General features: G+C 38.8%; 1 protein-coding gene across 1 annotated transcript in view; it reads left to right on the top strand.

The window, feature by feature from the left end:
* Window positions 1-2,114: 2,114 nt before the first annotated feature.
* The window catches only part of PYGB (glycogen phosphorylase B), a 70,677-nt gene continuing 60,869 nt past the window's right edge, over window positions 2,115-11,922 (top strand). Inside the window, exon 1 of the mRNA XM_051975820.1 lies at window positions 2,115-2,474. Within this exon, the coding sequence (XP_051831780.1) occupies window positions 2,232-2,474 (243 nt within the window). The 5' untranslated portion in view covers window positions 2,115-2,231. The remainder of the gene's footprint in view (window positions 2,475-11,922) is intronic.

Here is an 11,922-nt window from a genome sequence, read left to right as displayed (position 1 = left end):
CAAAGGAAATGGTGGCTATTGTTCTGTGTTCTCAGAGAAGACTGAATTAACTTCACTATGGATTTCACCATGTTGGAATCAAGGTATACTGTGTGTCTGACTGTGGCTGATCAGACCAATGGATCTTAGGAGGAAGAAGGCACAAATAGTCCCTATGAACATTTGGAGGGGAGATGTCTCTAAATTTGTATACTCCACATTTCTTTTGAACTATACAAAGGGAGATGGTTATAGAAGGAAAAGAGAAGATCCAAGACAAACCTCGGGGAGACACTGGGCTTAGTGGGTAGGACCAGCAAAGGAGACCGAGGAGCTGTCACACAGTAAAAGAAGAAGAGGTTATTCATGGAAACCTACATAGGATAGAAGGTGCCAAATTTTGTAGAGGTCAAAAGAATGGAGAAAAGGCCATTAGACTGGGCAATCTTTGGAAACTTCCAGTTAAAGGATAAGGTTAGAAGCTAACCTACACAAGGCTTAGAAGAGAGAGGGAGAGAGAGAGAGAGAGAGAGAGAGAGAGAGAGAGAGAGAGAGACAGAGAGAGAGAGACAGAGAGAGAGAGAGAGACAGAGAGAGAGAGAGAGAGAGAGAGAGAGAGAGAGAGAGAGAGAGAGAGAGAGAGAGGATGAGGGGAGAGGTGTCATTCTCAAGTTATCAAGGATTTGTGACTCCTGACTTTCACACATCCTTATTTTCTTCAGCTAGGAAGTAGGATAATATGTGCAAGAACTACCTTAAGGTAACTGAGTAAAGAAAGGTTTCATAAACCTTAAAGCTGATGTCACTGTGAGTGGTTATTATGTTATTATTCTATTATATATTATATGTGATATATATTATGTACTTCATGCTGCTGTTTGTGTTTCATTCCTGAAATTGACAATGCAACAAGGTGATTCCATTCCATACAAGTGCATTGTGTTCCTACAGTGGTTTACTTACTGTCTGAGAGAGGGGAAGATGGGGAGGGAGAGAGAAAAATATGGAACACAAGATTTTGCAAGGATGAATGTTGAAAATTAGCTTTGCATGTATTTTGAAAAATAAAAAGCTTATTTTTTTAAAAGTGAATTGGATTTAAGTGAGGCAGTGCTGTGCAAAGTCACTAGCCTTATTTTCTCCTTTAGAGTCATCTGGGTCCAGTGGCAAGATGTAGATAAGGACATTTGGAGATGACCCTGGATGAAGTGAAAGACCTTTGCCTTTTTGATGTAATATAATTTGGGGTTCCCCTGCCCTTCAGGAGCTTGTGTTCTAATGGGCCAGTGGTCCTGGGTCTTCTGGCTTTGGAGTCTGCCTCAGGAAACTCCCAACCTATCTGATTCTAACCACTCCTTAACCAGATAAGTGAGGTGACTTGCTCAGGCTCATACAGCTAACAATACCTCTGGTCACATTTGAACTCAGATCTTTTTAACAGCCACTTAGCTACCCATTAGAAGACATTAGAAGGCCAGGAGTTCAAAACCTGCTTTTGCATTTTCTGTGACCCCGGGCAAAGGTTTTCCACGGCTGTGGTGAGGCATATTGTAAACCTTAAATAGCGCTATAGAAATACTTAATGGCTGAAGTCCCCGAAAGCCTCAACTTCGTGAGTTCAAATCTGGTCTCAGACACTGACGAGCTGTGTGCCCTGGGCTGGTCACTTCACCCCGTTTGCTTCAATTTCCTCACCTATAAAATGAGCTGGAGAGGGAAAGGCAAAACCACTCCCGGATCTTTGCCAGGAAACCTCAAAAGGGATTCGGCCGTGCCTGAAAAACGACTTAACAAAATGCTGGCTGTTACTAGTCCCTGTGTGTGATAGTTTCCGGGGCACTCACGGTCTCTATCCAAGGCCGAGAGCCTTCTCCCTACTATAAAGTTTTAAAAACAAACAAGAACAAACAAACAAAAAAACTCCTAGGTAGATTGGGGGGCGGGGCAGGGTAAAGTGGGGGTGGGCAGGGAGGGAAAGCTGCTTTTTCCAACCCCTGGGCTCCCTCTCCAGAGTCCCCACCTACTCTGCCTGCCTCCCTCCTCCTTCCCTCCTCCCCCGTTCCTGCACCTCCGTGGCCCCGCCTCTTGCTCCGCCCCCTCTCAACCTCCCTGCCTTAATACGCAGACGCAGTGCCCTGTCCCGGAGGTTGCTTTCAGATCGCTGGCTGCCGCCGCCGCTGGAGCATCCTCTTCCTCGTCACTCCCTGCCGGTTGTCCCTTCTCCTCGCCAGGCGGGGCTCGCAGCCGCCAGAATGGCAGTGCCCCTGACCGACAGCGAAAAGCGGAAGCAGATCAGTGTGCGGGGCATCGCCGGGCTGGGCGACGTGGCCGAGGTGAGGAAGAGCTTCAACCGGCACCTCCACTTTACCCTGGTCAAGGACCGCAATGTGGCCACTCCCCGAGACTACTTCTTCGCGCTGGCTCACACTGTGCGCGACCACCTGGTGGGCCGCTGGATCCGCACGCAGCAGTACTACTATGAGAAGGACCCCAAGGTGAGCCCCCAGGCGGCGGGGCGACAGTCCCCTCCCCGCAGCCTGCACCGCCGCACGCTCCGCTTCTCCTCTCTCCGGTCCTGTACGCCTCAGCCTGCACCTTCTCCTTCCTCACCCTGTCCTGCCCTCCGCCTGCCGTCTGGTACTGTCCCCACCCGTGCTGCATCTCTCCTTCTCCCCGCAGCCTTCTTCAGGCCTCATAATCTCCCCACCCCCTTCTCCTGGCCTCCGCCGGTCCTGCTCGCCTCCCTGCTGCACCCTTCCCCCCGTCTGTGTCGCCTCCTCCCCAGCATAACCTTACAGTCCTGTCATGCACTTAAAATTCCCCCATTCTGCACCCCTCCCCCACTTTGCACCCCCTTCATCCTACTGCTTTCTTACCGAAGCCCTTTCTTGCCCCTCCTCTCTTTTTCCTCTGTGGCCCCGCACCCTCCCCCACTCCGCACCCTCCTCCCCCTCCTGGATCCTCCGCTCCTCTTGTCAATATCAGGGCTTTTCCATTCTTTGAATTCTGGGATGCCGAGCCTAGCTGCGTCTCCTCGGGGTTTTATGCCCACTCCCCACTTCCTCCCTCTCTGTTCCGACGAACCTCCTCATTGATGTTTCCTTCAGAGAACTCTGGAGCTCCTCAGAGGCACAATTAGAATGACTTAGGGAAGTAGATGTGAGACCTTAGAAACAAAGAAGCTCGTATTTGGAGTCCGAAGGCCCAGATTCACGTCAGTGCTCTGCTGCTTACGATCGTGTGAACTTGGGCTAGTCCTTTAACCACCTTCCTGTGGTACCTTTTGGTACATCTGTATAAAATGAAAGGATTGAATTTCCTCCCTTAAATTGTATGACCCATAATTCACTCTCCTTCTACAGAACATAATGCTCCAGGGAAGTTCCTTTGAAAACTTTTACCCTTGACATGAATTTCAGATTATGTAGGGTCTGTCTTTAGGGATGGGCTGTGCAGCTAAGATTCTTAAAGCTTGACCTAATGTTCTTCTTACTTATCTGACAATCTTAGCAAAATCTCCTTGTTGAATTTTCTGCAAAAGACTTATGAATGTGCTTCAGGATAGGTTTGTGTGTGTGTGTAAGTGTGTGTGGGTGAGCGTGTGTGGGTGAGCATGTGAGTGTATGAGTGTGAGTGTATGAGTGTGAGTGTGAGTGTATGAGTGTATGAGTGTGAGTGTATGAGTGTGTGTGAGTGAGTGTGTGTGACTGTGAGTGTGTGCATGTGAACGTGTGTGTTTATGTGTGTGCGTGTGAGTGTGTGTTTATGTGCGTGTGGGTGAGCATGTGAGTGTGAGTGTGTGTGTGTTTGCTATACTTTGCTTTAATATTTTGGGGTTGTACATAGTAGTCTGAAGGATATTGTAGGTATTATTGATCTGGTTTAGTGTATTTTAGGAAATGTGTGTAAAATCATGAAATCGAGGAGGAAGAAGAAGAGATGTGAAAAGAAAAATATGTTTTCTTAACCTGGCATAATTTATTGAGAAAATTTGATTTTTTAGCAAAGTGGTATAGCCATGGCACAGTGGATCTCTCAGGAACACAAGTTCAAATTCAGCCTCAGGCACTTGACATTTACTAGTTGTATAGAGATCCTGGGCAAGTCACTTAACCTCACTTCTCCCCCAAACTAACAAACAAACAAACTAGTCAGGAAAGAAGTTAACTTTAGGATTAAAGATAACTTGAAGGAAATTGATTTGTTGAGTGATAGGATAATGTACAACAGTCAGTCCTTGGACCAATCTACCCTTTTTGATCATACATTTATTTGATGATATTTTTCATGATCCCTCCCCTGCACAGTTCTTCCTTGGAAACATAATGTCATCTGCTCATATCCATCATGCTTGTCTTCAGTTCTCTTTGGATTCAAATATGACTTTTAATAATTTATTCGTTGTAGGCAGTCTTACCTATAACAATACTGGAAGGTTTGTTTCAGAGAAAATATTGGATCCCTTGCTTGAATAAGGTGATGTATATAAAACTCTGTAAACTTCAGAGATTTGCAAATAAAAGCTTTTTCATTGTTTTTATTGTAACAGAGCAAGGCCTCTTGATGACTAGATCTAATTGTGTATTGCAACACACTATGGTAGCCCTTACCCTCTTCAGAATTTGGCTTCCTATAGATGTATCTTTTTTGATACTTAGGAAAGGTTTCAGAGATGGAATCTTTTTCTAATTCAAAAATTCTATGAGTCAGTGTTTGGAAGCATTTTCTCAAGAGGCTAGAAGAAGAGCAAATTTTAAATAATTTATTGTAAAGAATTGAGCTTGTTGCAGAATTTTTCAGCAGCATATAATGACTTCTAAAAAACGATCTTATTGAATATTGATTAAAATTCTGGTCTCCAATGAGTACCTAGGAACATTTTGAAGGAGAGAGAAATACATTTCACTTTTATCGTAATAAAACCACATATCCCATTTCATAAGTAGCGTTACTTTTGCCTGCAGTAATCTTTTTAGAAGGGCATTAGAATGGAATAAAAGGTTATTGTACATTCAGTTTTTTTTTTTTTTTTTACTGTATTATTAAAGATTTAACTTGCCAGGTTCTTTTGATAATTTATTATTTATAATAATTTTTTAATAAATGGAACAAGAACATGACTAAATTATTCCATGATTATATCATGATTTATTTTCTGGCATGAAGAATAACTTGAAACCATTTATTTATTACCTTTTTACATTATAATGTATAATTAAACAATTTTTTTTTTAACGAAAATGAATAGGGGCAGCTAGATGGTCTTGGAATTAGGAGGATCTGAGTTCAAATCTGGCCTCAGAAACTTAATACTTATTGTCTGTGGGACACTGGGCAAGTCACTTAATCCCAATTGCCTTGCCAAAACAAATAAACAAACTAGAATGAAAGAAAATGAATATTGGTACAGATATCTTTTTCTTTTTCATCATAAAAGTAAGAATATTTTAAGAGATAGTAAAAACAAACAGAAATCTGGAAATGTTTCAATTGGGAATCCTTTGTGTTCCATTGGATTCTTGTGAATAATCTTCCATACTAGAAAAGAATACCTGATTTTATTTTAGAGACTTTCCCCAATGTTGAACTATCGCTCTAGGGCCAAGCAAGATAAGTCTAATTACCCTTCCATGTGGCATTCCTTTGGATGTTGGCAGACAGTTATTTCTACTGTGTTCTCTTTTCCAGGCTAAACTGATCATCCTTTGCCATGGGCTCCAGTTCTTGGTTGCTCTTCCCTGGAGTTGATCTCTTGCATCTTCTCTGCAATTGATCCCAGTCCTTCAGATATGCTTTAACCAAAGCAGAGTATAGCTGGGCTGTCACCTCCTTTCTTGGATACTTTACCTCTTAATGTAGCCTAAAATCAAATTAGTTTTTCTTGCTGCCTTGTCACCTTTTTGGTTCATATTGAACTGTCAGTCTACTAAAACCTTGACATTTTTAATGTAAACTATCAGTTAAGATTTCAGACTTTTCTCCCATTATAGATAGACTTAACTAACACAGGACTGGATACATAACCATTTCATAAAAACTTGTCAAAGCTTAAATTTTTTCTAGTACTCTCTTTGGAAAGACCTGTAGGTATAGAGAAGTTGGAAATATCCCAGAACTAAAGAATATAAATGTGTATAAAACAGACTGGATCCTTCTTCCTGCACTTTCAAAGCTGAATAAATGAGTGCTCTCAATGTTAAATTTGATTCAGTTCAATTGTAATTGATGATTGGCAAATTATGGCAGAGTTGGAAAAATTTGAAATGCTGTCTAGTCCAACTTGTACTTGACCAAGAATCTCTTGTATGAGTATCATATGGAATGTCTCATATGTTCATATTCTCTGTCTGAGATATTTACCAAGTAACTGTTGCTTGAAGTCATTTCTTTGAACTGAAATTTTACCCTGTAATATTCTCTTTAAAATGTAATGTTCTCTGTTGAGTTTTCTTGGGGTCTCTGGGAGCAGCCTTTGTTTCAGTTCAGTACTCACCAGATGAGTAGCCGGGGGTTAAAGTCCAAATCCTTTATTGTCTTCTTCAAAAATCTTGTTTCCATTCCTGGGGCCCGGTTAGCTTTCTTTGAGATCTATCTCTCCCTTTGGTTCCCTGGGCTTGAGCTCCTGCCTCCTCTGCCCTCTGGATCTCTCCGAATGTCTCTGAATCCAAAGGTTTGTGTTTCAGCCTGCAGCCACCACAAAGGTGGGAGATGGAATGAATCTGTCTCAGCCTCCGAGAGCTTCTAGTGCACTTAATCTTTTCTGGCCCTGAGAGCTTCTCGCTTATATGCTTTACATTGAGTATATACCAATCATTATATCACTAGGAAACCATTATTTGTTGTAGGATTAAATCAGTGCTAAACTAGATTTAACCATTGTTTCCTCAATTCCACTTAGTACCTTGTTTTCAAGTTCTGGCTCATAAGAAATCCTTGTAGGATTAAATCAATCATACTGAACCATGCTAAATTAGATAACTATTGTCTATCAATTCCACTGACTTAGTACCTGGTAAAAATCCTTTGTTTCAAGTTCAGAGTTCTGGCCCATAACACTACCCTTTAAGTCAGACCCTTCCATCTTTTCTTTAGCTCTTTTAAGTGTTAAGAGGATTTTTTTTTCTTATAGCCATATCCTCTATGTTTTCAGTTGATTGTTAAAAAAATAAAAACAACAAAAAATAATAAAGGGTCCAGCACTGATCTCCAAGATTCTTCTCTAGAAACTTTCTCAAATCCCTAGCCATTAATGACTTTGCCTTAAGTTTGGTTATTCAGTCAGTAAATCTGTTCACCTATGCTGTCCTTCAGCTCTTAACCTTTTTGTTTTTTCCACAAGAACAGCATGAAATATGTAAATATTTTACAAGTAAAATATAGATAATTATATTGGAATTTTTGATCTATCAGTTTAATAACCTTATTCTAAAAGAAAATAAAGTTAACTTTATGCATTTAGTTTGACCTGATTTCTTTTTGAAAAGCTGTTCCTTGTAACAAAAATAAAGAGAAAGGGAAAAGATAACAAAATTGACCAACATATCATCTGTATCTAATAGTATAAGTGCTATCCCAAAAGCCATTATCCTTCAGTGAAAGGAATATTTAACTCCTCTTCAAGGCAAGTTAGGATTCGACCTCTTGATAATGAAGCCATGATTAGTCTTTGTGATATCACAGTGCTTACTTTTCTAGATGTTTTCATCCTAAATATTTAATAATAATGCCTAGCACAGTTCCTTGAATATGTTCATTGTTTAATAAATGTTTGCTGATTTTAATTGAATAATGTGAGCTAGAATTTTGCCAGGAATTGAAGTAAAGCTTTCTAGCCTATTATCTACAGATTACTCTCTTGTTATTTATCCAAAACTGGAACATGGGCTTTTTCTGTTTTGTTGTATTTAATTTGTAGGTAATCATCACATGATGAGATATTTTGCTGTGTAATATTAAAGTCAAATAAATAGTTACCTATAAGAAAGCATCTTTTTAAGATTCATTGTAGAAATATATTTTTACTGTTTTCTTTCACTTAGAAAAATGTATTTTTTTCTATTTTCTTTCATGTTTAGTTGAATTTTAAAATTCTACTCACTATTGAAGAGATTAGCTTTTAGGTCATAAATAAGATTTAAACCCTACTCCTATAATTCCAAAGACAGTGCTTTTTCACTGTACCAGGCTGTTTTTCTCCAAATGATCCTATTTGAGGTTATCATTGTGTAGGTTATATCAAACTCCAGAACACTGCTGAACTTTCTGGTTAATATCAGAACCACATGGAAGTATTTGGTATCACTACCCACAGAGGAAAAACCAAGTTGCCTGTTGTCCAGACAGTGATGTATAGTTGGATGGATAATATAGTAGGACACTTGTGTCTTACATCGACATTTGCAAATGTACAATGAATTGGGTCCAGAATTGAACTAGAATAGAGGAGAGCAAGCTGAATTACTTTGAGGAGATTGAAAAGCTTGTATTAATCTCTAGTTTTCTTCTTTAAACAATAGCCCATCTTTACAATATTTCTAGTCACCTGATGGTACTCTGTATGGCTGAGGGTAATGGAGTATTGCAGCCTCAGTAGAATTGAAATTGAGTATGAAATTACTGGAGGACAGTGGAGAGTGCTATGGTAAATGTAGAGATTCAGAGACAGTCTGCTACAACAGATTACAAATAAGGAATTACATCAGTGGAGTAGGATAAAGAATATCAAAGAAATGTGTGAATGTAAGAAAAGCTGGCTGGTAATTAGGTGAGAGCAAGAGATAATTATTAAATGTATTTCTTTGGTAGCCTCGAATTTCAGTCTAAAATAAGGAAAGATCACAGCACAGAGTGGACTCTTGGTGGTGAACTGATACTCTGTGATTTCTGTTGTCATCTGTGAGATCACAGATCCATTTGAGTACTCCACATTGTGCAGTCTATAATAGAAATTTATGTGATTAGTGTATCTGCTTGATTTCTGAATAAAACTATAATTTCTGATATGCATAATAGTTTTTATGCCTTGCTGCCTTTATTTCTGCTTCAGTTTATTACATGATAATTTTTATGGCACTTTCCTTTTCTAAGTCTGCCATTTTATTTTAATCACTATAAGGCAGTGACTCCAATAGTGTTTACTCATGAATCCTGGCAAGTAAGGTATTAAATACATCAAAGGCTTCTTGGAGATGTGATTTGTCATAAGCTTTGTAGCATAGGAATCTGAGTACTTGTAGTGATCATGACTTTCAGTGAAGTGTTATACTCAATGAATGATGAAATTTGTGGCCATTGATGATATTATCATGTCCCACTATGCTAATTCTGTCTCTTATTGTTGTAGTTGTGCTCATTAGGTTTATGTTGCTTTCAATGGGGAGTGCTGTTAGAGTAAATTGGGTTTTTTCCCCATTCCATTTGAGGTTACGTAGGAGTCATCAGTGACAAGTGCTTCAGACTTGTAACAAGAGCTGAAAAGCAAAGGCCACCCTCCCAAATACAGTGTGGAAAGGGCTACTAAGGATGTTTGGTTATTTTTTGCTACACTTGCAAATTGTCCAAATTAGGGGTAACAACTCTACTAATTCACCTTTAAATGTAAAGGACAATAATCTGTCCATGCTTCTGTTTTTGTCAGAAGAAACCCCTGAAATTAAAGTGATTTGTCCTTTAAATCAGATGACTTTTCTAGTCTTGAATCTTTGCATTTTTCAACCTTACATATAAAAACAGCAATAGCTTTCCTTCATTAGACCCATTCCATCAAGTTTCCAATAGTGAGTTTTTTTGACTTTAGGCTTAGTTGTTGTGTATTGTTAGGCATTGAGAGTTGCTTTATTTAAAGCTGGGAGTACTTTTGAAGTCAATTATCTAGTTGTTTTGAATGAGGAAATTTGCCCAGAAAAGTTGTTACTTGTCCAGTGCCAGAAGTATTGGCAAATATGTGGCAGAGATAGTGAACTTCCTACCTAGTTTACCTAGTTGTTGGACAACTTGAAGGAGAGTGAAAGCAGGAACTTCGTTCCCCATGTTAGAAGAAATGGCTTGTTTGAATTAAAACCAGTTTTTATATCTCAATGTGGTCTATTAGTGTTATAATCTTTCTAGTGGAAACAGTTTTAGATTGGAATTTAATATGCATATATTCCAGTTCTATATGGTTTCTTTTCTTGAGTATGTTACAGCATTAGGAAGAATCATGAGAGGAAAATGGAAGTACTTTCCTCCCTCATTTTTTCTTGAGGAGTCAATCGCCAAGTATTTATTAAACATCTGGCAGAATGGGGCATGGTCAGGTCAAAGGCTTGGAGATGAGAGAGGGAGGACTACAGTGAAGACCACTTTGACTGGATAGCAGAGTGAAGGAGGAGAGTAATATTTGTTGAAGTTGGAAAGATAGGATGTGAAGTTTCTGAATGCTAAACTAATAGGAAGTCAATGGAATTTGTTGAATAGAATGACATGGTCAGATCTGAACTTAAGGAAAATTCCTTTGGCAACAATATTTAGTATAGACTGGAGTGATAAAAGACTTGAGACATTGAGACCAATTAGGATTCTGTTGGAATCATCCAAGAAAGGGGTAATAAATAAGTTCCTGAACTTAGGTGATAGTTATGTTATGGGCCAGAACTCTGATTAGGAGCTTGAGATATTGAAAGGATAGTAGTAACTTAAAAAAAAAAAATTTTATATATATATATAATATACACACACACACATATACATACATAACACATACAATATTTTTTTTTGCCAATTACATAGTAAGACAATTTTTAACATTCATTTTTACAGGATTTTGAATTCCAATTTTTAAAATAATAATAGCTTTTTATTTTTCAGAAACATGTAAAAGATAGTTTTCATTCACTCTTGCAAAATCTTGTGTTCCAAATTTTTCTCCCTCCCTCTCCACCTTGCCCCTCCTCTAGACAGCAAATAATCTAATATAGATTAAACATGTACAGTTTTTCTAAACTTATTACCATGTCATGCTGCACAAGAAAAATTAGATCAAAAGGAAAAAAATGAGAAAAAAAAAGCAAGTGACAACAGCAACAAAACGTGAAAATACTATGTTATGATTCATATTTAGTATCCACAGTTCTCTCTCTGGATGTAGTATGATGTCTTTTTCCATTACAAGTTTAATGGAGTTGGTTTGGATCATCTCATTGATAAAAAGAACGAGCCACCCAAGTTAGGGCAGCTAGGTGTTGAAGTAGATAGAGCACTAGCCCTGAAATCAGGAGGATCTGAGTTCATATTTCATCTCAGACACTTAAAATTCCTGGCTGTGTGACCTTGGGCAGTCACTTAACCTCAGTTGCCTCAGCAAAAAACAAACAAAAAAAGAGCCAACCAAGTCCATCGCCCTTGATCATCACATAATCTTGTTGCTGTATACAATGTTCTCTTGGTTCTATTGAGTTCCAAATTTTTCTCTTTGCCTCCCTCCCCTTCCTACTTCCTAAAATGGTAGGCAGTTTGATATAGGTTATATATGTGCTATCATATAAAACTTATTTCCATATTAGTCCCAGTCATGAAAGAAGAAAGAAATCAAAAGATGTAAAAAAAACACATACACAGCAAAAGAGTCAAGTAAGTGGAAAAAAAGTATGCTTTGATCTTGATTCAGAATTCATCAGTTCTTTATCTGGATGTGAATAGCATTTCCCATCATGAATCATTTACACTTGTCTTGGATCATTGTGTTGCTGTGAAGAGCAGTCATTCATAGTGGATCATCACAATGTTACAGATACTATATGCAAAGTTTTCTTGCTTCTGCTGCTTTCACTTTGCATCAATTCATACAAGTCTTTCCAGTTTTCTTTTACATCTGCATATTCATTTCTTATTTCACAATAGTATTCTATTACATTCATATAACAGTTTGGTCAGCCATTTTCCAATTGATGGGCATCCTCTCAATTT

The sequence above is a fragment of the Antechinus flavipes genome, chromosome 2, assembly GCF_016432865.1.
Source record: "Antechinus flavipes isolate AdamAnt ecotype Samford, QLD, Australia chromosome 2, AdamAnt_v2, whole genome shotgun sequence".
In the NCBI taxonomy this organism is placed as follows: Eukaryota; Metazoa; Chordata; class Mammalia; order Dasyuromorphia; family Dasyuridae; genus Antechinus; species Antechinus flavipes.
The sequence above is the reverse complement of the archived record's forward strand: the minus strand, read 5'-3'. Positions and strand labels throughout refer to the sequence as shown.